This window comes from Corvus hawaiiensis, chromosome 11 (assembly GCF_020740725.1).
Source record: "Corvus hawaiiensis isolate bCorHaw1 chromosome 11, bCorHaw1.pri.cur, whole genome shotgun sequence".
Lineage (NCBI taxonomy): Eukaryota > Metazoa > Chordata > Aves > Passeriformes > Corvidae > Corvus > Corvus hawaiiensis.
Genome location: NC_063223.1, coordinates 3,584,691 through 3,612,571, shown reverse-complemented (window position 1 = coordinate 3,612,571; position 27,881 = coordinate 3,584,691). Strand labels below are relative to the sequence as shown.

Below are 27,881 nucleotides of genomic sequence, written 5' to 3'. Positions count from 1 at the left end.
TCAGTCATCCCAGCTGGCACCTGCAGATCTGACCCAGGGACCACTCGGAGGGATGGGGACTGGTGTGTGTCTGGTTATAGAAGTTTATTCTGGGGTTCAGCTCTTCAACCCTATTTTGACCCTTACTTTGTGGGCCCTGTTCCAGGTCCCTGATCTGTTGCAGAGCTTTTGTAAGCCTGGCACTGGGCTCATGAAAGAATTTTATCATGCTGTAAATGCTGGTGTCTTCTTGGGTGGAAAAACCAGGAAACATGTTTCCTTCCAAAATTATATATCAAAGATTGCTTCTCCTCCCTCCCTTCCCACTGGGATGTCTCATGGTGTCCTTGCTGCTCTCTGGATTTGTCACTCTTTGAAGAAGTGACAAGTCTTTGCTTGCCCTAACAGACACATAACAGCCAGAGCAATGCCATTATCTGGGAGCAGGCTGAAATGCCGTGTTACTGCTCCGAGAAAAAACGGATTGGGAACATGGGAACACTCCAAACCCGAGTTAGAAAAGCTTCATCATTAGAGATCATTTCGTGCTTGCAGTTTATAATGATTCATTATCCAGAGGTGGCATCGTTATTGCTGGGGGGGGAAATATCCCTGCAGGAACAGCCCAGCACGGAGCAGCTCCCTAAATTACAGAGTGGAGCTCCAGGAGACAGCTGCCACCAACAGAGCCGGCTCTGGGTCCGTGTGCGGGGGAGGCAGGAAATTGCTTCCTGCAAGGAGCCAGAGCAGCTCCAGGGCTTGTCTGGAGCAGCCTGGCACTTGGGGAGGCAAGGACTGGAGCCGAGGGGTGAGCCTGGCTGCCCTTGCCCGCCAGGGGTGCAGTGCTGGGAGGTGACACGTAGTGACCGGCAGAGCTCCATGGAGGGGACGGGGCTGCTTTGAGCCACAGCTGGAGAGACTCAGCACGGACTGAGGGTGCCTGGAGTGAGTCCAGGGCAGGGAACGGAGCTGGGAAGGGGCTGGAGCCCCAGGAGCGGCTGAGGGAGCTGGGAAAGGGGCTCAGGCTGGAGCAAAGGAGGCTCAGGGGGGACCTTGTGGCTCTGCACAGCCGGGAGGGTCGGGCTCTGCTCGCAGGGAACAGGGACAGGAGGAGAGGGAACGGCCTCAGGCTGGGCCAGAGTGGGTCAGGTGGAACATCAGGAGGAATTTCTCCGTGGCAAGGGCTGCCCAGCCCTGGCACAGCTGCCCAGGGCAGGGGTGGAGTCCCCATCCCTGGAGGGCTTTAAAAGCTGTGTGAATGTGGCACTTGGGGACATGGGGCAGTGGTGGCCTTGGCAGGGCTGGCGAATGGTTGGACTCGATGACTTTAAAGATATTTTCCAACAATTCTGTGATTCTGCCTTAATCATAGCACTTATTTACAGAAAAACAGGGAATGTTTTCCCAGTTTGTCTCTTTCTTTGTTGATTCCCTGGAATCCAACCTGTTTCACATTGATCCCATGTCATTTCAGGACCAGCCTCTGCGGGGTTCTCACTCCTGGGGTTGGGACGTCGGGTGCCACTGGTGGTGCTCCAGGAAGCGTTTGTCACCTCGGTGCCAGGCTGGGCAGGGGCTCCTCCAGGGTGTTCCAAGGGCATCAGCAGGGGCTGCCTCCCGTGCTTCTCCTCCAGAATTCCAGTTTATTGCCACCTTTGAGGATTTCTGCAGCAGCTAGAGGCCTGGCTCGCTCAGCTGGTGTTGTGTTGGAGCCCAGTCCTGCTGGTGCCACGGCTGGGCGGGAGGTTTGCTGTAACCAGGGTATTTTGGGTGCTTTGTTTCTGTCTCTCCCCCAGCCGGAGCTCGCACCGCCCACGGCTGTTCCGAAGCAAATGTGTCTCAGGGAGTGTTCTGACACTGCTTGGGAGGACTCTGCCTGGGCTATTTTTGCTCAGGATGCTGTAGAGCTGCGCTCAGGCTCAGGGCCGGCTCTGCAAGGACAGGGCTGAGGCTTAGTGGGGCCCACGGGGGTGGTGCTGGGTTCCCAGCTGGGTCTTGGAGGTCTGCTCCAACCTTGCCAACTGTGTGATTCTGTTTTATCATTGCATTATTTGGGGATTTGTGCTGTTTGAGATCAGAGGAAACATTTTACCCCCTGGGGTGGTGCATCCCATGGCTCAGCAGGTGCCCCCAGGATCGGGATCTCACAGAATCCCACAGGTGTCCAGTTCCACCCTTCACCTTAATCCAGATGTCTGAATCTGGGGTCTCTCCTTTCTCTTTGTTGTTAGGAACAGCTGAATGACGAGATTCAAAGCATGAATAAGGTCCTTCAGCTGAGGAGCTTCCTGTTCTGGGTCTTTCAAAGAAAACAGGGAATGGTTTATCAATTTAGGGGTTTTCTTCTCTATTCCCTGCAATCCAATCTCCTTTCCAGGGGGTAACATTTCATTGTTAGGTGGATCTCAGAGCCCTTCTGAGCAGGGGTTTCCCCTTTGCAGGGCTCTGCTCCAGGCCAGGTCATGGCAGCGCTCTTGGCATGGAGCTGTAACAACAAAAGTCATTTAAATGTTTGAAGCAGAAGCAGAAGTTCTATTTTATATTGCTTTTTTCTACATGGTTGCACTGTGTGGCCCCAATGCACATTTTGTAGCAGATTTTAGGAAGCCAATAACTCCCAGTCCCATCTCCAGCCAAGCCTGGGCTGAACCTGTTCTCACTCATCATTCCCAGGCACAGGCAGCTCTTGGTCCTACAGCACATCCTCATTTTCCTTCTATTCTGTCTCACAAACAGAGCTTTCCTACATCTTTCAAAATGGTCTTACGCCATTCTTATAATTTAATTTAGTGTTCCCAAGGAGAGTCTTAATTTTTTGTATGTTACTGGAGTTTAACTGCCATAATAAAGGACAATTTTGAGGTGGTAAAACACACCGGGAATGTCATTAAATATGCAGCAAAGGTCTGACACAGTGGAATTAAGCATTAATGAATAACATACTAGAAATATTAGTCTTCCATATTAGTTTAGGTGTTCTGCTGTTGGGTTATGATGAGGGCTAATGTGAAAAAATGAAACAATAAACAAGATTAGTGAAAATAAAATTTCGAAGTGATTCAGTAGCTTCTTCATGTGTAGAAAGTTTCTAAGTTAAAGCTGTTGAGTATCTACAGGGATCCTTTTCCTTGGATAAATTGTTGTCATTCCAAGTTTTAATGTAATTTTATTATTGGTGCACTTTCCATTTTTACAATTGAATTACCATACTGTGGAGATGTAATTTAAATTCGAGCCCATCTGCAGATCAGGGCAGTTGTAAACTTCTTTTACTGCCATAAGCAAGGACTTTGTAGCTCTTGGCAAACAGGGGAGTGAGGATTCCTAGGGAGTAGGATATTAATTGTTCTAGTAAAGGAACAACCATCCAATCCAGAGCCTCATTAGGACTTTGATTTAGGACACAAGGGCCCAGCTGGCATTTCTGGATCTCACTACAGGCTGGTTTTTTTAACTCAAAGTTCCTTTTTCTTGAGGATTCTGCACATTCTGTGCTGATTTGGCCTCTCCATTGATTTTTTCCCTTGCAGTATGGTAGCTCCATGCCCAGGGTGTTCCATTTCCCAGACCTGTGTGTGGTGGGTGGAGTGCAGCAGAATGAAACCCACTCAGCTCTCTCTGAATATGCCTTGATCTGGTTTAACTGGGGGGGCAGAATAAATCAATTTATTTCCATTTCTGCTGCATGGAATGGCAGGAGCTTTTCTATCCATCAGCTCATTTCCATAGACTGAAATTCCTTTGGAGTGCCTTGGGCAGAGCTGGTGCTGGGACAGATCACCCTGGGCATCTCCAGGCTCTGCATCCCAGCCTTTCCAGAGAGATGGACTGGAGTTCTTGGATAAATCCCTGGGGTCTTGTGTTGGGAGTGTTCTGGTGGGCTCAGACCAGCGCCTGGTGAACTTCCACGCTGGTGGCACCTTGTCCCATGATGGCACAGGGAAAACTGGACTTCCAGGTCAGGATTTGCTTTGCTCACTTGTTTTACTGTGAATGGGACTGGAAATTTTGGGAATGGGGCTGGAAATCTTCCTGCACTTGATTAACTTGCTGAAAATCTGATTGTTTCTTGTGGAGAAACACACAAGAACATGGACATGGAGGGTTTTTAGTTAAACATAAACCAAAGCTTGGGCCTAAACTCCTCCCTGGGATGTGGCTGCTGCTGCAGAGCCATGTGGAAATCACAGATCGATTTCCAGCCTCTGGGCTTTGAGGATTTGGTGGGTTTGTGTCAGTTGTTTGAACAACTCTGTCCCTGCTGAGGAGTTTGGTGCAAGCTGGCAGCCCCAGCTGTATTTGAGGACTATAAAATGATCTTTTGTCATTCTGGTTCTTCAGGATGTGATTCTGCTTTATCAGGGAAATCTCCTCAGTTGTGCTATCCAGGTTTTCACATGGGGGGAATCCTGACTTCTTTAAACTCAGTCTTCAGTGATACTGCCACTGGTTTCTTGTCTTTTCTTGTTCAGAATACAGGAGGTGCACCAGCCAGATCCAGTGCAGCTGGTAAATTGTATATGCAGGGTATGGCAGGAAATGCCAGAACCCAGCAGCGATGTGAAAAATGTGCAATGAAATGAAAAAACCTACTGTGTGCCATTGAGGTCTATTTGGTTTCTTCCCCAGTTAATTCCTCTCCTTTGGCTCCCCCAAACTTCAGTTAAAGTGTTTGACTGATTTATTTCCCCTTGTGTGATGGGGGATCCTGCTTGTTGGAGCATCATGGGGCCACAGCAGTTCTTCCTGAGGGATCAGAGCTCTCCTGCACTTGGAGACTTTCTATTTTTATTGTTTGCATTACAAAGTCTAGGTACCATCTGTACTTAACCTGAGCTTTTCTCACCCTTCCCAACAAACCATCCTTAAAATCTTCATTTTGGGGTGTTTTTTGTACTGGTGTGCAGGGAGGAAGCTCTTGGAATCGCTGCCAATGGAGGAGCAGCTGAGCTGTGCCAGGGGCTTTGTCTGTTGTTCCCATAACTCTGATAAACATCCAGGAGGCAGCTCTTGGCAGCTGCTAATTTTAAAGGAACGTGTTAATCAAATTAATTGAGAGTTCCTTTTAATAATCATCAGCACCAACATAACTTCGTGACATGATGTTTTCAGTGTTGCTAAAAGTGATTCCCCCCAAAAGAGGATCTCTGCAGATAAATCAGCTGAAAAAGTGTTAAATTGTCTCTTTCGCTACCTGATAATCCAATTAAGTGGTGATAAGAAAAATAGCTCCTGGAGAGTTTCAGGGAAGCAGAATAATGTACTTAGTGTTGTAGCAGAATCCAAATAGCACATAATCAGGGGTATCCATGGCTACTGGAGCAGCACTTTGATTCCCAGATCCGTGCATCACCTTGAACACCGGCGTTGGGTGTTCAGTGCCCCAGCCAATTTAACAGTGGCTGCTCCAGCTGTGAGAATTCCCCAGGGCTCTGCCTGTCACAGGCATGGCTCAGGGGCTTCCAGGGGTGACAGGAGCAGCCAGGGGATTGTTCAGGCTCTGTTGTGTCCCCAGCTCCCGTGTGCTCCCCACCCCGCTGGCTCAGTCCCTGCCTGCCCCCCGCTGCGGGTGCTGGAGCGTCCTGCGATGGGGCCTGACCTCCATCCACGGCTCTGACACAGGACTGGGATCCCCAGGGCAAAAATCCTCTCGTGCTCATCCTTCAGAGGGCTTGTGCTGTTAGATCTCACTCCACAGTGGGTGGATGGGCTCTGTGTGTCGACCCTTCATCCCAGCAACGTGAGCATGTTGGTTATTTCATGGTGTGGGATCCGCAAATTCATGGGATCATAAAATCCTATGATGGTTTGGGTTGGGAGGTGCCTTAAGGATCTTCTTGTTCCACGCTTCCTTCCATGGCAGGGACACCTCCCACTGTCCCAGGCTTCTCCAAGCCCTGTCCAGCCTGGCCTTGGACACTGACAGGGATCCAGGGGCAGCCCCAGCTTCTCCGGACATGTCATCCACTGCCAGGGCACTTTGTGCTGCTCAGAGCATTTGTCACTTCTCCAGGCCACCAGGGGTAATGAATTACTGCAGGAATCCTATGACAGGATCCCGAATTTGCAGTTTTCATGTTTTTACCACTTAATTCCCTTGGAGGTTTTTCCCTCAGAAGTGCTGTGAATTAACCTGACAGTTTCAATAACTGTGCACATGTTTCCTGTTGTAATGGGATGTGGGGTGAGGATATGAAAGCTGAAATTACTCCATTGTGCCTTTTGGAAAACAAACACCCAGTTCCCTGGGCACTCTGCTTGCCGAGGGGTGACAAAGTGTACTCTGGTATTTGCCATTTATCCATAGTAATATCCATTCCTCCTATCCATTTATCCATAATTCCTTTGACCAGAGGCAGTGCCAAGGCTAGCAGGGTACCAGGTCATCTGCTCCCTTTGGGAAAGCTCTCCCACTCCCTGGATTGAGAGCAGCTCCCCATCCCGATGGGGCTGAGCCCATGGTGTCTGCCCAGGCCACCCTTCCCAGGTGGGCAGCTTAAAACAGAGCTCCGGTTTTCGCCCTCCCCACTGGACAGCAGGGAAAGCAGGAGCTGACCTCCCAAAGGGAGTGGAAAACTGTCACAAACAGGGTCTGAGACAGCCCTCTCAAATTCCAGACTGTTTCCTTTCCCCACCCTGGCTCCTCTTTCCTTTCAAAATCTCCTGGAAATCGCAGCTTTGGCAGCATATGCTGCATTAGAGGGTTTTTGCTGGCTGTGGAAACCTGGCCACAGCTGTGGCTCTGTCCAAGGCTGCTCTGTTCAGCTGTGACCATTATCCACAACAATGGGAGCTTTGGCTTCTCCATGCAGGCCGTGGGTGAGTGACCCACACAGTGGATGTCATTGCTGCAGGGTGGCTGCAGAGCCAGCAGCCTTCCAGCCATTCCAGCCCCTTTTCCAAGCACTTTCTTCATGTTGGTCACATTTACTTAATATGAAATAGTTTTTTTTTTTTTTGATTATAGTTTTGCAACAACAGCATGTCACCTGGTTGGGAGGGTTGTTCTTTTCCCCTCTGGATTCACAGATTCTTTAATGTAGGTGGACTCTTATCTGCAGAGATATCACTGTCCTGGGTGTGGGTGAGAGACCCTGTTGTTTCTGCCTCTCTGCACACCGGGGCTGGTTGTTCTAATGTTCAGAATCACAGGCTGATAGAAGGGGTTGGGTTGGGTTGGGTTGGGAGGGACCCATCCAGTGCCACCCCTGCCGTGGGCAGGGACAACGCTCAGGATGCTCAGGACCAGGGCTGGCTGGGGGTTGTGCTTTTAACCAGCTGGAATTCCTGCCAAGTGGGATGCTTTAGGAAAGCTGGAGAGCACTGCTTGCGGGTTTGGGTTCATTCCATATAATTTTGACTGGGGAAAATAGAAAGAGCATTTTAAACTGTTCAGGTTTTTGAATTCACTGGCAGTGAGACTTTTGATCTTCATTTAAAATGAAGTTTATTTTAAAAACTCGGTAATGTTTGCTTTTAAAGGAAAAAAAAAAGGCTGCAGAAAGCCCAGGTTGTGATAATTGTGAACCAAAATGAATGTTTTATGTGAGTCAGAGAAAAACTTGGGGGTTATTATTCTCCTTTATTCTTTCCCAGCCTTTCCTTTTCACTGTTTTATTTCTTCCCACTGAAACAATCGTTTTCCCTCTGAGTGTTGGGAGCAGCCGGTCCAGCAGAGCTCCCTTGCCTTCAGGCAGCCACTGCAGCTCAGCTTGTCCCTGACAAAAATCAGGGAAAACGAGCCTGACGTGCCTTGTGAGGAGCTCAGGGATGTGCACAAGAGCCGGATTTCCCCATTTCCAAGCAGGAGTTTGGTTTTCCTGGCTGTCCCGTGGTTCTCTGTGGGTGCTGCCGTGGCTGCTTTGCCCTGGGATGGGGAGGATGCTCCAGAGTTGAGCCGCCTCCTCCTCCAGGTTCTTCACCCACCAACACCTCCTCAGGTGCTTCAATTACCAGGACTTTTAAATCTGGGTTTTAAAGCCTATCTATGAATCTCTGCCTTTTAATTAACTCATCCCCACTGCTGGTTTTTATTAAGAGCTCTGATATGTTGTTAATTAACACACTGTGCACTATGGTGAGGAGGTTGGTATCAAAGATGCTGCAAAAGATGAAAGTGTTTACTACTGAGAAACAAAATAATTAAGGCAAAAGTTGTGTTTTCATCTGCCAGCAACAACCAGAATGTCAGTGGAGATGGGATTTTTTTTTGTTTTATTTTTTCTAAAACAAACTAAACAACTGTAGTATGGGAACTGTGCTAAAAGTGGGCATTTGTTGGTCTGGCCATAGGTATCTGGGGCTATGCTGATGCTCTTTGCTGTGTTCCCTGGGTGTTTCTGAGAAGTCCCATTCACACACCTACTTTATCTTGGGGCTTCAGTATTTGGGTCTCTCCATCCTATTTGGTGGCGGGCACTTGAATGAGTAAGGATTTTCTTGCACAATGTGGGTTTTGCCAATATCTCAACTTTGGCTGTTCCTATTCCAGATAAGTCATTCCAGTGAAAGCATTTCCCCCCAGGAGCCCTCAAGTTGCAAAATCAAAAAGAATCTCAGCCCTTCACTGAGATAAAACCTGCCCAATACACTGTCAGCACCTTTTGCCTCTCAGCCTGTTGTTTTGGGGGTTTATTCATCAGTTTAAGCTTGTTCAGGTTGCTGTTGTTTCCTTTTTTAATTCCTCTCATTTTCATCCTTCCACTGCCCATGTCTTCGCTTATTTTGCTTTTCTCCCGTGGGTTGGCCACAGCCTGTGTAATCCCTGACCCTCCCCAGCCATGCAGGCTGTAGGTATCAGAGAAGGAATTGCGTGGATCCCTCTGGAAGCTGGCCATGGAGTGCCTGGAAGGGCAGTGATCCCACGGGAGAGTTCCTCCCCTGCCAGGCTCCCCTGTGGGCTGTGCACTCCCCACTGCCTGTCCCGTGCTCTCCCCTGAAGCTTCCTTTCCTCCTCTGAAGGTCCCTTTGTCCTTTTCTCTGGCACAGGTGGGCTCTGCATCGCCCAGTCCCTGAAGATCCCCCAGGACCGCAAGGACAAGAGCATCGACTTCGATAAAATCATCCGGCAGCTGCTGGAGACCCCCAACGCCAGGGCCATCGTCATCTTCGCCAATGACGAGGACATCAAGTAAGGGTGGCTGGGGCACCCATCCCCTGGGGCTCTGCAGGAGAGGGAGAGCAAACAGAGCTCGGGGGGAGGGAGGGAGGGACAGGTCTGTTGGTGGGAGCCATGGGGGGATGTGGAGTTGGGAATGTGGGGGAAGCACCAGGCACGAGGCTGCTGCTGCTCTGGCTCATGGCGTGCCCAGACCATGCTGGAGGAACAGGAATGGGGGCCAGGATCTGGGAGCTTTTCCTGTCATGGGGTTGCTCGTGTTGGATGGCAGAGCTGACCCTTCCTCTCAGAGGAATTAAGAACACGCTCCCCTCTCCAGGCTCATTCTGCTTTGTGTAATTCATTAATTCAGAGTCTGTTTTATGGCAAATGAAAGTTAATGGTGATAAAGTGACTTGGATGCTCAAGGTTAAACCACATGGAATGGGCTTATAAAATAACACAAAGAATATTTCTATTTCATTACTCACTTGTGTATTCTGGGTCCAGAATTTGAAATTAGCTTAAAATTGTGATGGAATCATCAGTTGCTGAGAGGCTTGGTCCCACAAAATGAGACAAAAAGAATTTAGGAAAAAGTTTCAGTAAAGTCAGTGGAAAAACTCTTAAGTTTTAGTGGAATCAGAAACTCAGTCATGGGGTATAGGGTGAATTTAAAGAGAAGTCCCGTTGGTGCTGCATGGATCATGGGGTGGTTTGGGCTTGGAAGGACCTTTGAAGATCGTCCAGTTCCATCCTTCCCTGGCCCAGGCTGCCCAGAGCCCTGGTGATGCAGAGTGTCCCAAGCCCCTGAGCTCTGCTGGGTTCAGGAATGTGCTGTTCCTGTTCATCACAGAGTCAGTCAGCTTGGAAAAGACCTCTGAGCTCATCGAGCCCAGCCCTTCTGTGCCATTGCCACATACCATTTTCTGAAGCAACTCCACATTTAAATAAAATCATGTTGCAAACCAAATGTTCCTTTCCACAGGCAAATCCTGGCGGCTGCCAAGAGGGCGGATCAGGTGGGGCATTTCCTGTGGGTGGGCTCGGACACGTGGGGCTCCAAGGTGAGCCCGCTGCTGCAGCAGGAGGACGTGGCCGAGGGAGCCATCACCATCCTGCCCAAGAGAGCCACCATCGAGGGTAAGAGCCTGTCCTGCCCCTCCTCCTGCTCCTGCTGAGTGTGTGGGGATCAACGCGTGCACGCACACAGGGTCAAGCCCATGGAATACGGCTCCAGCTCCTGATTTTCCCCTGAATGTCCCTGTTCCTCAGGTGGAAACTCGAGGCTGTTTCCCCAGCTGGGGAGCTGCCAGCAGCTGGTTCTCAGGGGCCTGATTTCAGAGCTTGCATTAGGCTGGGGGGATGTGACAAGGCTTTATCACTGGAAAGAGAAACCCAACTGATCTGAGCCTGTCATGTGCATACAGGGGAGGGAGAATCTTGGGCAATTTATGTCTCCTCTCTGAAGCAGAGAAGTTTTCTACTGAAGGAGTAAAACTGTTTTTCTATCAGTGGTTTCCATTTAAACTCAGCTTAACTTTCATTTCAGATCAGGCACTGTGTTTATCCATATTGCTTGTGTGCTTCAGAAATATCCACACTTGTACGAGTGCATGTATATGCCCAATTTTGGGAAACTTGTTTTATTTAATCCCTTTGTTTCTCAGCTTTCCATTGTGCTCTGAAGTGTCTGTTGTCTGATCTCACCTCAGTCTGTTAATCCTGTTGTGTGTAAAGATGCTTCAGCATCCACATGGCCTCCTCTGGACAGCAGAGAGGTTGATCAGAGTCTGTGTTCTCTGGAATATGGAGGGAAAGTTGTTTCCAGGGCAGGCACTGAGTAGGGAAACCCAACTCCTCTGCTGGCCCTGGCGGGGCAGGGTCTGCGGGCAGTCCTCAAGCACATCGCCCATATTAAAAGGGGTTCTGGTGTCTTCACTGCCTGCAAAACCAAATATTTGCATTTTTCCTGTGCCTGCGCTCCCTGCTCATCAGTTATTCCTCTCAGGTAGATCATCTGCTTCATTCTTTTACATTTTTAACCCCCCGAGGCACTCTTGGATGTTATTTCTCTGTAAATACAGAAAGCTGACAGACAATGAAGTGGTTTGTTTCTGAAAAGCAGGATATTTTAATAAGCTTTTCACACTGTCTGTATTCATCCCTGAGGGTTTCTGACACAGAAACGAAAATTCTGTCAACAGTACACAGAAACAAAAACTTTCCACGTTTGTTTGTTTTAAAGTATTTTCTTTTTACGTTACACATTAAACCTGTCGTGGGAAGCATGAGGGGGTTTTGGACACAATGAGTGAGGATGGTAGAGTGGAAGAGTTCAGGTATAGAAAGTCAGTTAAGTAAGAGTTGTAAACATCAGTGTGTTTGATGTAGCTGCAAAAAAATTGTGTTTATTGAGCCTGCAAATATCTCCTTATTCAGTGACTCTGCTGGAGAACTGCCTGAGGTTGGCTGGGTGCGTTTTGCACTCGTGGCCACATAGGCTGGGGCGTTACTGTGGTGCCTGAATTGCATTTTGCCTACAAATCTCTCTGACTGAGGTATCCTTTAGCAGCAGACACACATTCTGGGGTCTGTGTGTTCCATGAGACTTTCTGGGAAGGAAAAGCCTCGGGCAGGAGTGGGTGCTGTGCCTGGGGGAGGGAGGCAGAGCAAGGCGTCCTTGTGCAGAGCACAGGGTTCCTGGCTGCTCCCTGGCCACTCCAAAGGCTCGGGCTGGTTCCTACCCTCCCCAGTCCCATCCAGCCGTCCCTAATTGCCATCTGGATGTGCCATCTGCTCCTGCTGTCACAGGGGCAGAGGGGTGGTTAAGGGAACAGATCCTGGTGCTACTGGAGCAGTTCTCCAGATCTCCCATTTCTCCTTTTGGACTGGTCCCATTTCTGTGTCATTCACCAAGAGAACAGCCAGTGAATGTGTCAGGAATCCTCAGGCACTGGTGTTTCCAGGCTCAGGGAGGCCCTAATCCCTCTGGATTGCTGCCTTCCCCGTGCTCAGGCTGCTGGAGGTTGTTCTGTTTTCCTTTCTGTTGTTTCATTTTCATTTGGCCACGAGACACAAAGAAAGGAATTAGACATTTTAATGTCATTCTTTCATCGTCCAGAAATGGAACATTTGCTTCCTAAAATTCAGCAACACATTTCTTTCGATGAGGGCATAAAATAAAAGAAATAAGGCACCTTGATTTTCCCTGCAAATGGAAGGAAGCAAACTGCATAAGCAGACTGGAGCCCATTGCCTTGAGCAGATCCCAGCCCAGGCCCCTTCCATGCAGCATCCTGGGGCTCCCAGGCTCCAGGTCAGGGCCACAGTGAAGTGCCAGCTCAATTCCCACTGGATTTAGTGAAAATCTGTGTTAAGTCATGAATGAGGGGGTTGCCCTTATTTTACTCCTCAAAAGCATCTCTTCTTTTTTTTCCTTTCCTTTTATCGCTGTCTTAAGTAGTATTTGGAATATGTTGGAAAAACATTCCTAAGAAACCTTGCTGGAAGCAGAGAGATCACTGCAGCTCCCGTGCCTTGACCTGAATGTTGACACTGCCTCTTCCCACAGCAAAGGGAATAATGTTTGGCTAATCAGCCAGGGAATGCTCAGCTGCACTGAACGAGGATGTGCCTGCGAATTCAGGGTGCATGGCACACTTTGGATTAGCAGGGCTTTGTCTGTAGAGCTGTTGGTCACACAAGTCACAAACTGAAACACTCATTGTACAGAGAAAAAATCATTTTTCTAGTCATTCTTCACCCCCAGGCGTGATTTCAGTTCAAAACACAGGTGAGAAGTGCGGGTGTGCTGTGGTTTTACACCTGTGTCCATAGGTACCAGCTGATGGTCCTGGTTTTCTGACAGTGGGAATATCCCAGCAGCCTCTGACTCCAGAGGGGGCCTAAAGTGTTTGGCTTTTTGTAGGATCAGGCCCCAGATCCAGAGTTATTTGTCTTGGTACTTGATGTCTGTCTTGGTACTTGATGTCACTCTTGGGACAGAATTTTCTTTGCCACAGTCCCATGGGGGGGATTTAGGAAATCATTAGATGAACTGAATTCATTCGTCTTAAGTCAGTCTTAATATAGCCTGATTGTGTTTGATGTAATTATGCTGAAAGGATAAAGTTGCATATTATTTGCATAATTGCAGTAGACAGTGAGCCAGAGAAGTGCACATGAAAGAGGAATCACTCCTTGGGAAGTTGGGAATACACTCCACTGGCAGCTCAGCCAGGTACAGGGAACTTGAAAGGCTTGAAGAGGCTTTCAGAGGAAAAAAGCAGATTTTATTTATTTATTTATTTATTTACTTATTTACTTATAGAGCAACGTGGCAGCAGGATGTTGTATCCTGGTTCTTGGTGCTCTGAGCTCTTCCAAAGCAGAGCTGTGCTGGGCCCTCCTCACGTGAGAAACAAGCCCTGTTCTGAGTCCCAGAAGTTGTTTTCCTCTTAACCTCAGCTGTGAGGAGGGTGAACAACGATCTCCTCACCTCTTCCTTTCTCTTGTTCCCACACCTTTTCCTGTGCAATATTTATCAGAGTGGGCAGTTCCCTGTGGTTCCCCGTCTGTGGTACTGGGAACAGTTGTTACAGTCAGTGTTACTCACTGAGCACTTCCAGAGCTCGGGGTTTTCCTCCAGTGCTTTTCTTTTGAAAGAGTCTTCCTTGCTTTTCTCAATTGTGTGTGCTCTGTCCTCATGGACACCAGCTCCCAGGGAGATGGAACCAAGGAGGGGAGCAGCTGTAAGAGAAATACGGAGGATAATGCATAGATTTGGTCTTAATTATTTAGAAAGTCTGGCAAAAGCTTTGCTGATGTGGAAAAAAACAGTCTTTACTGTCTGAGCTCAGAATTGATGCAACTGAACAGTAGGATTCAAGTAGATTTCAGATTAATGATTCAATTCCAGAGGCTGTAGATGGGGCTGAGGCTGGAGTTTGTGAAGCTCTGGGCTTGAAGGTTGAGGGATGGCTCAAATCCAGTACAGGGGTGTGCTCAGATATTTTAAAAAATAAAAACTGCAAATGCTGCAAACCAACAGAACTGTCCCTGGAATTTTCAGTTGTCACCCAGAGAGATGGTGAACCCTGTTTTGTTTTTGTTTCCAACAAGAGCTGGTCTGCTCCTTTTTTGTTTGGGCGGTATGAACTGAGGAAAAACCAATGAAAGAGTGGTGATTTAAGCAAAATTGAGAATGAAATTCTCTGTCCCTGTTTAGTGCCTCTGAAGTGTTTTACCTTCCCAGCCCCAGTGTGGCAAAGGGAAGGAGCTCGGGGTTCATTCTGCTCTCTTAGAGACAGTGTTGGGTTGTGTGCAGTGTTACAGACAGGGTCACCCTGCCCTGCATTCCCCCGGGATGTTCCCTGGGAATGAGGTGCTGCCCACAGCCCTTCCTGCCTCTCCCTCAGGAGAGCAGCGGGCCAGCGTAAATTGCATAATCATACTTGTAAACACTTCACTTTGGGTATTTTTTGTTTGTTTACAGCCTGGTGCAGGGTCTTTTCCAGTTCTCTGTTGTTCTCCAGCTTTTTCTGTGTCCCTGGGGCATGAGCCATGTGCTTTTGAGAGAGGAACTGGGATGGAAAGATGTGGCTGCAGGGGTCTGTTCCTCCAGGACTGTGGGGCTGCAGCCTGGCTGGAGCAGAGCCCAGGAACACCAAAAGCCAGAGGGGACCCCAGTCCCGAGGGAAAAGGCATAAGAGGTGCAGCTTGGACTGTCAGTCCCTTGGACCATCACTCCCAGATTTGCTTACTCTCCCCATTACCTGCCCTGAATTCCCTCCCATCCCCTGGCCTTCCCCCCATGAGCTGCTTTCCTTCCCACTCAGCTGAAGGGCTCCAGCTCTGGCATCTGTCCTTCCTTCCTTGGCCCCTCCAGGCTGGCTGGGACCAGTGGGGCCATGTCAGTGTTGTGCAGGTAAATATTGGCTTAAATACGTGTGTGTGGTGGTGCCCAGTGTCCTGAGAGGATCTGTCTGGAGACTTGGGCAAACAGGGCCTGTTCCTGCCAGGAGAATTGCCCATTCCCTGTGGAATTGCAGTGCTGAGCTTCACAGGGCTGCAGCAGAGGCTGGAGGCAGCACTGCAGGTGGAGTCTCACGAGGACTCCTTCCCTCCCAGCTCACACATCCTGGGGTTCTGCTGGAGTGTCCCCCTGGCTGCTGTGTGGGGCTCAGGCACTGCGGTTCACTCGGGGCTTGTGAGACAGTTTGAAGGGGTGGTGGTTTCAGAGTATTAAAGAGAATTTTCTGCCACTGCTCAGTGCAAGGCACTGCCCATAACCAGCACAGCATTAACAAGAAATCCTGTCCCAAATGGGGCTTGAACCAAACGCTGCTGCTGCTTCCAGCACATAAATGAGGTGGGAAGCTCTAATTGGACCATACAGAACTGCTGTAAAATAGAGATTTAGGAGCTTTCTCTGGGGCTCCTTGAAATGAAATGAGCTGCTCACCCAACCCCCAGCAGATCTGGCACTGCCAGAATCCAGGATCTCTGCTGGGATCCAACTGCTGCTCATCATGTGGGGTTTGTGTCTCTAGGTCTGTGGTGTGGGTGCTGCTCCCCGAGCTTTGCTGGCATTTTCCCTTTGCTGTTCCCATTCAGCTGTGATTCCAGGACACTGGAGATGGTGTGGGTGTTCTGAGAGAGGGAGGTGAGCACATGGAGACACACAGGGAGGGCTGGTGCTGTAGGAAGAGATCATCCCCAGAGGAGCACACAGCTATTGATCACCCTTCAGATGGATCATCACTTTTGAGATACCCTGAATTGCGTCTTCTCAAGACCAATTTTCCTCTCGATGATGTGACACGGGAGCTGTCAGCTGCATGTGTTTGGGCAGAGTATTTCCAGCCAGAAAGGAGGAAGGACTGTATTTTTAGGAAGCTGCTGTTTGTGCATGGCAGCTCCGGGGGACCCCCAGGCCTGTTCTGCAGGGGGCTCTGATGGGTGCCTGTGCTGGGGCAGAGTTTGCAAGGAGCAAATGTCTGCATCACACACCAAAAGTGCTTTCACTGGGCCCGTGTCACATGTTTATCGTGGCTGTGTGCTGCCTGAGCAGCTGCTGGTTCTCATCCTGGCTCTCACCATGGCACCCAGAGCATCCCAGGAAAGTTCCCTGCAGGCTCCAGCCCCTCTCTGCTGGGGCTTCACACCCCCAGACACACCAGGAGTGTGTTACTGACATCTCTGGGTGAGGCAGGCTCAGGCACAAAGGGAAATGTGCTAATTTTAGGAAGTGAGCAGAGGTTTGAAAGGCTTGTCTTGTTTGTTTCCCTGTGCTTTTTTCTTCTAGTCTGTATTGTTAATGCTTCACTGATTATAGGCTTTTGAAAGTAATAGTTTAGGAAAGAATGCACATAATAATACACATAATTTCCTTAAAGATGATACAATGAGTGCAGAAGTGCCCACTTCACTCCTGCTGGATTTGCAGATCTGTTTCAGGAGCGTGTTTTCATTCTGTTTACTTGACTGCATGACAACAAAGGGATGGGAAAGGATTTAGGAAAAGCTCCTCCTTGTAGCCCCCTGTGCTGGCTCCTTGGAAAGGGAAGCAGGAGTCAAGATCGATGGCCTGGGTGCCCTGCTGAGGCTGGATAAACACAACCCTTTAGCCTCTCAGCCGTAGGGGCCGGGTGGTGAGGAGCTGGCAGCCGGCCAGGGAAGATGCTGCTCTGTGCAGCTGAAGGGAAAGGCCTGGGAAGGGGAGCTTGGGCTTTGTTTCCATGGCGTTGTCCATCTGAAAGGAATTCCCTTGTTCCTGCTAACACAGCCCTGGTGGAACCTCTCACTCCAGCTTGGCTCTGAGCCCTCCCGTGCACACCCAGCCACAGCTTTCGCAGCTGCGGGGTTCCCCCGTTAGCACACAGTTGCTGAGGTGATTCACCGGGCCGGCTATCTCAGAGAGAAGGGCCGGGCAAACCGAGGCAGCATAGAAACATAAAAACCATAGAAAAAGGGTTCCAGAAACCCCTGCCAGAGGGCTCTCCCAGCTCGGTGGGGCTCAGCAGTGGCTGCTCCTGGTGCGTCCCACCTTCCAAAGGTGATTGTGTTAGAGCTGGTGAGAAAGAAGTGTGAAGCCAGAGAGGGGCCAATAATCGAGCTGATTATTGCTGCTGAAAGAAGGATGGTGTAATTGCTTGTGAATAACGATGAGGCCTAATTAGAGCCGGTGTTGTGCTGCCACACTGGGCACGAGCACCTGCAGTGGCCGGGCAGGTACAGCCCCAGCACCTCTGTGTGTCTGAGCAGGGGGATGAGACTCGGCTTCTCCCCACAGTGACGCTTCCCTGAGCTCCCCCAGGGATCCCTGAAGAGGAACCAGGCTTTCACTGCTATTTCTCTCTCACATTTCTTCCCTGGGGTGCTCGCAGTGGTTCACCTGTGCGGAGTAGCCCTCAGGCCCCCTTGTCAGTCACAGAATACCCTGAGCTGGAAGGGACCTGCAAGGATCGAGTCCTATATGTGACAAAGAAATCCTTCTAATCTTTGTTTTCAAGCTTGGCTTTTTGTTTCTCTGTTTAATTACTGCTTCCCATAGCATAAATTTCCAAAGAAAGATATTCCAGATCTGATGGGATGAGTTGGTTTTTTTGGTGGCTTTGGGCAGGTTTATTGTACCAAAGCTGGGAAGAGGTGAGGCCACATTAGCTGGGGCTGCTCTGCTGCCATGGGGTGCCTGACCCAGAGCTCTTCAGCTCACTCACAGCAATTTTCAGTGATGTAACACTGCTTCAGGTATTTGTCTTCCCCATTTCAGGTAAAGTTTGCATTGAGCACTTCTTTTACACAGGGCCAAGCACAAATGATTTAATACAATACTGCAGCGACTTAATTTTGTGGAATCAAATTGGTTTGCTTTATCTAAAAAACCTGAAATCTAAACCACACCTGAACTGTCTTTGACCTCCTTAGAATTTAAATGATATTTTTAGTTATGGCAGTTATTTGAAATGCTGATGTGTCAGTCCCCAAAGAGGGAATACTTGTCTCGAGTATTGCCACTTGAAATTTTGGGAAGCCACACAGATGTTCATCTCCTCATTATGGAAATAATGTATTTGGTTAATGTGTTGGTATGAAGAGACTGGAATACAAATTATCTTGCAACTTGAGAGCCATTTAAAAGTTTCCTTATATTTAGGCAGCCTCAGGCATCTCCCCAGCATCTCTGACACAGGCAGGCCTGGGGTGGCTCTGCCAGGGCACTCCGGGTTCAGTCTCCCCTCAGCAGCCAGGGAGGGGCTGTTGGATATTGATCCTCTTGGAATTCTGTGTTCTGCTCCTTGGGGTGGGCTCAAGGGTCTCTGGGTGCTGTGGTTGCAGCTGGATGGGTGACATGAGGGGAGCTCTGAGCTAGGAAGTGGCCACAGGACTTGCCTGGTGGTCTCCAAGGCCAGCCAGGATCCCAAAGGGAATGCTGGGGGTGGGATACCCCTGCAGAAAAAAATAGTGGTGGAGAATGAGGGATGGGTGCTTAGAGGATGCTCTGCTCCTGAAATACTTACATCAAATTGGAAATGGATTTTGCTTTCCCTGGAGATGCAGGAGTTCCCAGGAGGAGCCCTGGGGGTGCTGTGGGTGTCCCTGTGCGGGGCCCCATGGCCTTGGGGGCAGCCTGAGGGAGGGTTCCAGGCCTGCCAGCCCCAGAAATCCCCTCCGTTTTCTCTGCTGTGCCTGTCCCGGTCTGAGCTGGTGTTTGATGTGATTGCTGTGCACAGAGGGAGCTGGGTTGGGGTGAGCAGCCTCAGCTGAGCAGGGAGTGGGAAGGAGGGAGAGAACAGTAATTATCTCCCTCTGCTCACCTCCCTGCACACTCTGGCATTGTTCAAGCTGCCTGAGAGTCAAGAAATCAGCTGTCAAATAGCAAGGAATTTGTATTTTGTAAAAGGACCTAAGGAAAAAGGGGAGGATGTGATGAGGAGGCTGGGTTCTATTTTGAGTGAGTTGAGGTTGCTCAGAGAGAAGAGGAAGCTCTGGGGAGATCTTGGAGCCCCTTTCTTTTTCTGAAGGGGGTTGCAAGAAGGCTGGGAAGGGATTTTTCACAGGGGCATGGGGTGACTGGACAAGGGGGAACAGCCTGTGAGGGAGGAGGGGAGGTTAAATGAGATACCGGGGAGAAATTCCCTGTGAGGGAGGGGCAGGCCCTGGCACAGGGTGCCCAGAGCAGCTGGGGCTGCCCCTGGATCCCTGGCAGTGCCCAAGGCCAGGCTGGACATTGGGGCTTGGAGCAGCCTGGGACAGTGGGAGGTGCCCCCATGGCAGGGGTGGCACTGGGTGGGCTTTCAGGTCCCCCCCAATTTTCTTGGGCATGTCTGTCTCGAGGGGAATGTGCAGTGAGGCTGGCAGTGTCTGCAGTGGTCTGAGCTGAGCCCTGGCTCCTGTGCCAGCCTGGCTGCCTGGGCCCAGCTCTGGCTCTGCAGGACACAGGCACCACCTGGAGCAGCACTGGACAGAGCTGTGGCTGTCCCCAGCAGTGTCCCCGTGCCAGCAGTGGGGCTGGGTGTGCTTTGGGGGCTCTGGCACACACATTCCAGGCTGCACAGCTCTGGGGACACTCACTGCAGTTCCTGCTGCTGACATGGAAACACTGCAGCGAGGGACGGGGCAAATGAACTCTGGGGGTGAAGGACTCGATGTGTGAGTGCTGCAGCCAGGCTGGGCAGAGCAGCCCCTTGGGTTTTCATTGCATTATCATTCTTTATTCTAATTTTAACCTGTTGAGTGTCTCCAGGAGTTGCTGCAGTTGCTGCATCCCAACAGAGAGGGATTTCTGTATTTTCACCCTCATTTAAATTATGCAAGTGGGTGACTGGAGTTTAACTGCCTTCAAGGAGCTGCTCAGAGCGTTTTGTTGGTGGCTGCTGTGCAGGGAGCAAAAGCACTCTCGTTTTCTGCATTTAGACCTTCTGGATCTCGGGTTTTGCTGCTCTGCATTATTAAAAGGGAACAGGCCATCTGTGGAGCAGCTTCTGGTAAGAAGAGTGGGAAGCAGGAACTTAGGAAACTGGTGGGAAGACACATCCAGTTGGTTGGAAGGGACCCTAAAGCCCATCCAGTGCCACCCCTGCCACGGGCAGGGACACCTTCCACTGTCCCAGGCTGCTCCAAGCCCCAGTGTCCAGCCTGGCCTTGGACACTGCCAGGGATCCACAGTGCTCTGTTATTTGGTGAACAGCTTTTATAAAAGCTTTTAGTTCATCTTCAAGTGTGAGGAAAAGGAGTTTTTCATGGAGAAAGGTCCTGGCAATACAAATTGCCCATTTCCAATAACTGGGCAGCAGGAAAGGATGATTTCCTGGCAGAGGCATTCTGCTCCAGGAGGTATTTTTATCTGTCTGGCCTGGCTCTGGTGATGCTGGTTCCAGCAGGCTCCGCTCCCTGCTCACAGGGGTGGGTTGGTGAGCAGTGTTCCTCCCTTGGCTGGCACTCTGCTCACTGCAATTCATAGGGAATTATTCATTCCCGCAGCAGGAGCCCTTTGAGGGAGAAGTGCAGTGTTCAGCTGAGCTCAGAGCACTGGATCTGAGCTGTGTAACCAGCCCAGGTGACTTTCTACCTGTGCCATCCTGGGAAGTCTCTCTGGGGCTGAAAATGCACAATCTCGGTGGTTTTTGGGGCCTGGGCCTCTCCAGAGCATCTGTGGCAGCTCTGAGGCCTGGATTTGGTCCTTTTGTTGTTCATTAACAAAGGGAGGCTTCCCCTGCTCCAGCTGGGGGAGGATCCTGGGGCCATCCAGAAGCCCAAGGCAGCAGGAGAGTCCGGGGATGGGGCTGAGCTCCTGGGCGTGCCCAGCACCTGCTGCAACAGCTGAGGGGGTGCCACTGAAAATGGAAATAGAGGGACAAATTCAGGGGGTTGTGCTGCTGACGTTGATACACATGGGAGCTCTCAGGGAGTGAGAGGTGCCTGAGGGCTGTGAAATGTAGAATAATGAATAATAAGGCAGTTGTACATTAACCTTTCCCTGACAGGGCTGCCTCAGACACCGCCTGGGTCATGATCTCACTGCCCTGGCAGCTGTGTCATTTTATGAAGCGATAACAAGGATGCTTAGCCAATAGCTAGCTGTTTCCCTAATAGAACCTTTACAGCCTAAAATCCCAGATTTGCCCAAAGTGGAATTTCCTCTGTATGTGATTTGTGTCACGGATATAAAAGTCAGATGTGACACCACCTGAAATACCCTTTTGCACAGTTATAATCAGCAATTATTAAAAAAGAAAACAACTGCAAAGCACTTTTATGGCATGATGGAAGTTAATAAAATAATTTCTATTACGGCTTTTTTACCAAGCAAGAAGGTCAAAAAAATATCTGTAGATGGTCTTAATAACAGCCCATAGTGTGTGGTTGGGCAACATCATGAAATCTGCAGAGACACTTGCTGCCCTAAAATTGATCTTGTCATTCCACACCTAATGCCTTTATCCCAGATTTAATGCCAGTAAATGAAACTGCTTTGGGTTAAATGCTAGGGAAATTGGAAAAGTGTTTGAGTAGCTGCTTTCAACTCATTTGGCCTCAATAATTATAGCAGGTGATGATTTACTACGTGGGGAAATAACTGGCTGTCAGTACTGGGGACATCCTTGGGACTAAATAGAAGAATAAAAATATCATAAACTGATCAAATCACTGCTCGAGTGAAATTGGGTCAATATGTTGGATTTGCTCTCGCCTGGGCTGAGAATGAAAGTACTTGAGGCACCTGGGAAATGCAGTGGGTCAATAATTTTGTGGTTTAATTAGGCTTAATGATTTTCCTTATTAAATAACCCCTGAGCCTCTGAAGTCCCTGGTGACACGAGGGGATGGTTTGCAGCGCGTGCCGGTGACATGGCAAACCAGAGGTGACACAAGTGCCTCTAAACTCCTGCTGTGCTCATGCTGATGGCACCTTGGCTTCACAAGCCACCCCTGCTGTTCTTGCTGGAGGTGCTGCGAGCTTCCCTTGGCTGCTGCTGGTGTCACTGGTGCCAGCCCAGCACTGGATCCCCTGATTTCATCTTTATTCCCACAGGGTGTTGCTTTTCCTGGGTGCCCCCAGTCCATCTCCTGCAGCCGATCCCTTCCCTTTGGGTGTGCTCCTGACTCTTTCCCGGTGACAAGCCCCTGCTGCCAGGCTCCCTCTGTCCCTGTCCCGTCCCCCTGGGTGTGCTCCTGACTCTTTCCCGGTGACAAGCCCCTGCTGCCAGGCTCCCTCTGCCCTGTCCCGTCCCCCTGGGTGTGTTCCTGACTCTTTCCCGGTGACAAGCCCCTGCTGCCAGGCTCCCTCTGTCCCTGAGGTGCCCATGGCAGAGCTGGAGCCTGGTTTGGCCTCTCGAGCACCTGCAATTGCCAGCACTGCCAGGGAGCCGAGCCCTGTGCTTCCAGCCAGAAAATGGGCAGCCCAGGGAGGCAGAGATGCAAGATTAATGTTAGAAATCAATCATTTGGGGTTTTTGGAGTGGGGTAAATACAGCCCCGGGTTAGCAGGGCTTATTTCCTGGTGAATAATCAAGAGGCTCCCGGTGGTGCTGTAGCATCCTTCCTGCTGGGACAGCCCTGGCTGGGAGGAGCTGGGAGAGGGTTCTGAGTGTGGGGGGCTGGGAGTGAGTGTTCCCTGAGCAGGCCTGGATCCATGCAGACACTCCAAGTCCAGACAGCTGCCTGTGAATGTGGAACAGAACACCTGGATCAAACCTGACTCCAGCCAGCTGGGGAGGAGTCATTCCCATCTCCCCCAGGAATTTCTGATTTCAGTCACTTAACACTGCTGATAACTCCTGGCCTGATCCAAGGGGCACCCTGAGAGTGGCAGGAAAACAACCTGGAGTGCTCAGATTTTGATGGCCGCAGAGCCAAGGAAACCTTGTCCCTTGCCTAGATTTTCCTGGCCTTTCCATAGGGTTTGGGATCAGGTCCCTTTCCCCCACTCCCCCCTCCCCATGCTCCCCTTTATTCCCTCTGTCTCATCACTATGTAGTTCGTGTACATATTTATCCTGTGGTGGAAAATAAATGAAGCCTTGAGGTAGTATCATCTTTCTATGTGTAAAAATAACGATTTAATCAAATCACAGTGATTTGAAGTAATAAGAGATTCATTGTAATTTGGAAAATCTCATAAAAGAAATATTTATATCTCTTAGAGGTATTTGCTGAAAAAGTAATTTGCTAAAGTATGAAATATGGAGAACATTGGGGGATCACTAAATCTTGTCACACCAGTGCAATGCTTGGTCACGAACAGGGGTGAGAAGTGATTATTCCTGCTTTTGCATTTAAGCATCCAGTGGTTTTTGTTGGGTCATCTAATTCCCAGAGCTTCTGAACCCAAAACTCTTAAGTTCAGCCCTGTGCATGTGAGTTGCTTTCATGTATCAGGTCAGAAAGATGGAGCACAGGCTGAGGTCTGTCGTTGGTGCAGAGAGTGTTTGCCTTGTTCACCCTGAGTGTTTGAGTCAGGTTCAGTCCAAAAAAGTGTCTAAAATTAGAGAAGCATTTGAGATTCCCACTGGCACAGAGGGACCTGCCACTGTCAGGTGTGTGCAGGACAGCACTGTGGGAAGTGTAGGAACAGTCCTGCCTGGGAAAATAATCCCTGGAAGTGTCCAGGGCCAGGCTGGACGGGGGCTTGGAGCAGCCTGGGACAGTGGAAGGTGTCCCTGCCCATGGCAGGGGTGGCACTGGATGGGCTTTAGGGTCCCTTCCAGCCCAAAGCATTCCAGGATTCTTGTTCCCAGGTTGGGAAGGAGGGCAGTTGCCAGGGTGGTGCCTCTGGGAGGGGTTCTCCAGGACCTTGGCTGTGTGGGAGCAGCATTCCCAGGGTCTGCACTGCGGGAGGGGTGGCTGCACAGGACTGACCCCTGGGAATTACCAGGAACTTGTGCATCTCTGCACCCCGTCCCACTGTCACTCTCCTGCTTGTCCTGATCAATAGAAAAGAATGGTAAAAAATGTTCCCTTTTTAATAGGGATCCATATTCCAGCCTGCGAATGCAGGGGAATCATTAAACAAATCAATGGGAATGTTATTATTTGTTATTAAATCTGGAAAGGTTTAGAGTAATTCATATGGAATTCTATTACAGTTTTATCAGGACTCATTGATTTTACGTTATTAAGTTATAGAGCACTTTCCCCAGAGGTCAGTGAGTTTGGCACGTAGGGAAGGTTTATTGGTGCTCTTTCTGAGCCATATGGACATTGTAGATCTAGAATATCCCATTTGAAATGCTCTTTTAATTAGGAGGAAAACCAATATACACAGGTTTACAGGAAAAAGTTTAGGTTGTGTGTCCCTAAAACTTGACTGTTTTCTGAATATTCTTCTGACCCATCCATGAGAATCTTTTCCTTAGGAAATTTAATCCTGTCAGTGGCAATCATAGAATCACAGAATGGTTTGGGTAGAGGAATAGTGCTGGCCCTTCTAGAGACTGCACAGAAACATTCCTAAATCACTAATTTATTATTAATTAACTACAGCAGGTGTCCCAGGAGTTCTAAGCAATTGTTTACTTTAGTTTCAACAAATTATACATTTAGGGTGTGGGAGGCCCAGGTGAAGTCCCTGTCTCAGGATAAATAGAGCAGGGAGAGATGGGGGTCTCTGCCATCCCAGGATGTCTCTTTTCCTGCAGCTCGATCCATTTTATTCTGGGAAGGTTCAACTTCCAGCTGCAGTCCCCACGTGAAGGGCTGGAAAATCATGTGGAACTTACAGAGTGCACTCAAGTACTCAGTAAAACTGCAGTCCAGCACTGAGGGCTTCTCCCAGCCCGCTTTGGTGCTTTACTTGCATTTTCCCATGGGTTGCTTGCTGTCCTTCAGGCTCTGGCTGCTGCCTGTGCAGCAGGGCATCCCCTCGGTGGGGCTGGGCCTCTGGGCTTGGCACCCTCCTCTGTCATAGGAGGGACCTACTTTTGATTCTAATAAACTGCATCATTTGCTGGTGAGGCTGCAGGTAAAATTTTAATTAGCTTTCCACCTGTTCCTGGAAGGCCTCAGTGCTGATTTTCCTGGTTGGTTTTTGGAGATGACGTGGGCTGTGCCTTCTGGGCTTGGGATGTGAGCTGTGAACAGCAGACTCAGCCCTAGGAAAGCACACATTAGAGCTGGGTCACTGGCACACAGAGCAGAGAGGAGAAGAGGGATTGACCCCAGTCCCACTCTCCTTTGCAATTTTAAAACAGCTGGGTTTGTGCTGTCTATCTTATCCCCGGTGGAAGGGTTGTTGTGCTAATTTAACCATGCCAGATGGTTTTCCTCAGACTCTGCTCCGTGCTGTGCCAGCCTGTGCCACTGTACCCACCTATTGCAGGAGGGAAATCATTGGCTGCAGTGCCAGGAACATTCCCCCTTTCAATGGAATGTGCATCTGCAGCCATTTCTGACTGCAGACCCGACAGGCCCCTGTGATGGTGCAGTAGCAGGGGTGGTTTGGGCTGTATGAGCGCATTGCTTCTGTCCTTTCACCCTGTTCTGCAGTGCTAGGGCGCTGGTGCAATAGCAGGGGTGGTTTGGGCTGTATGAGCTCATTGCTTCTGTCCTTGCACCCTCTTCTGCAGTGCTAGGGCAGCTGTAGCGCCCAGGAGTGGGAAAACATCCTCTGAGATGCCCATCTCCGGTGGGTGTGCACTTGTAGGATGGCAGATAATTCACCTCTGAGCTCCTCTGAGTGCAACCAGCATTCTCAAGTCCTCTTTACCACTGGTCTGCTTTATCCAGGTTTCAGATTTGGGTGGTTTGAATTCCTCCACAACTTTCTTAGTAAAAGGAAAAACTCCTTTTGTACCTGGACTTGAAGTGGGGTTGCAGTTGTGGAAGGTTCCCTGAGGAACAGCATCTTTAGGTGTAGGCAGAGCTCTGCTGTTGCTCACTGCAGCTACAGCCAGGTGACCCCAGCAGCACTAACACAGGTGAGGGTCCCAGTGCTGGAACTGATCTGCTCCTTGTGGGACTGGCACAGCTCCCTGCAGGGAATAGGCACAGCCCCCAGACTCCAGAGGGACGGCGAGGTTTGGGAAGAGACAGCTGGGTTTGAAAAGGTTGAAAATCAGCAGGGTTTGGAGTGCCAGGAGCCTGTGATGGGGCTGCAGGGGTGGAACAGCATTGCCTATATCCGACACCTCTGGAGCACAGGCGACAAACCTCCCCTTGCTGTGTGCCAAGAGCACTTGGCTGTGCCACTCCAAGCACTGTTCCTTCTGAGCACATGAGTGGATAGAGCTCCTGCCAGCTACACAGGGAAAAAAGACACGAGAAATGACAAAAGACTTTGTGTGTGAGCGCACAGACATGCACTGATTTTTTTGTGCTCATGCAAATCTTGTTTGCAGGGATGGTAATAGGATATGAATGCTGTGGGAGGGTGGTGCTGGCTGATGGTCCCAGTGGAAATTTGTATGCACAGGGGTGCTGGTAACAGCCTGGTGAGGTGGAGCTGCCTCCTCTGGAGGTCTGGGCAGGCATATAACTACATTAGTTTTCTTGAGCTCGGCCCAATATCTGCTGCACCATGTCATTTATTTCCATTCCTTATTGGTACATCTCTAATCCATGCTTTTTCCTTATAACTTCTTTTATATTGATCTGTTTCACATTTGCCTTGCCCAGTTTTATACCTGGTAGTTAGAAACAGAATAATTTTCCTGCAGGATGCAGCTGATGAGAAAATGTGGATTTTCTCTCTTCCCACGGTGACCTCACGTGGACAGAGATGTGTGCTGGGTACTGAGGGGGGCACAAGGGCACTGTTTGTGTCCAGGCTGCAGCTCCCCAGGGCAGAACAGCCAGGCCTCAGCTGTGCCCTCTCCCCCCGCAGGGTTCGACACCTATTTCACCTCCCGCACGCTGGAGAACAACAGGAGGAACGTGTGGTTTGCAGAGTACTGGGAGGAGAACTTCAACTGCAAGCTGACCATCACTGGCTCCAAGAAGGAGGACACGGACCGTAAATGCACAGGTAACTGAGTCATCCTTCCCCCTCCTCGTGCTCTGGGAATGTTTGCCGTGGGACCCAGGAATGGTTTTATTGGGGTGAAGGACAGCTGGAGGGTGTTTTGTTCGTTTATTTTAGATGGAGGATGTTTCACAACAATTTAGGAAGGAATTCCTCCCCTGTGAGGGTGGGCAGGCCCTGGCACAGGGTGCCCAGAGCAGCTGTGGCTGCCCCTGGATCCCTGGCAGTGCTCAAGGCCAGGTTGGACATTGGGGCTTGGACAGCCTGGGACAGTGAAAGGTGTGGCACTGGATGGGCTTTAAGGCCCATTGCCACCTAAACCATTCTGGGATTCCATGATTCCATGATTCCATGACTAGAACACCCTGGAGAGGCGTTGGGCAGAATGTGCCCCTGTGGCATGGAAGCCATGGCCAGTGCTGTCACCTAATGGCCACCCCGCCCTGGCCGCCCCTGGCCTTGCCCCCCCAACCCCTTTAGATTTTCCCAGCAGCTGAAACCTGTTATGTTGGATAATTGCCTTGAATTGTGATCAAAGGGAGGATTTATTTTACTTTGATTGAAAATTGATAGAAACTTCCCAGACTTCATCTCCTCCGCTGTTGGTCCCAGTTCCTGGGGGCAGTGGGAATGCTGTGCACAGGAACAGCACAGATTCCACTGGGAATGCACTGCTGTTAAATTTGGCATTGGGGGTCTCCCCAAAAGGCTGGGATTTGACCAAAAATTGCTGAAGCCTTTCCAGGATGATCTCTAAAGCATTACCATGAGTGATCTCCAGCGTGAGAGCCAGAGTGGCCTCTGATGGGATAATGTTGTGACTGATCAGCACCATCCTTTT

General features: G+C 49.9%; 1 protein-coding gene across 5 annotated transcripts in view; it reads left to right on the top strand.

Moving 5' to 3' along the window:
- The window catches only part of GRM7 (glutamate metabotropic receptor 7), a 206,904-nt gene that overhangs the window by 110,373 nt on the left and 68,650 nt on the right, over positions 1–27,881 (top strand). For all 5 annotated transcript variants that reach the window (XM_048315264.1, XM_048315263.1, XM_048315262.1 and 2 more), the window contains exons 3-5: positions 8,968–9,109; positions 10,065–10,219; positions 26,903–27,043. In XM_048315264.1, coding sequence (XP_048171221.1) covers positions 8,968–9,109; positions 10,065–10,219; positions 26,903–27,043 — 438 coding nt within the window. The remainder of the gene's footprint in view (positions 1–8,967; positions 9,110–10,064; positions 10,220–26,902; positions 27,044–27,881) is intronic.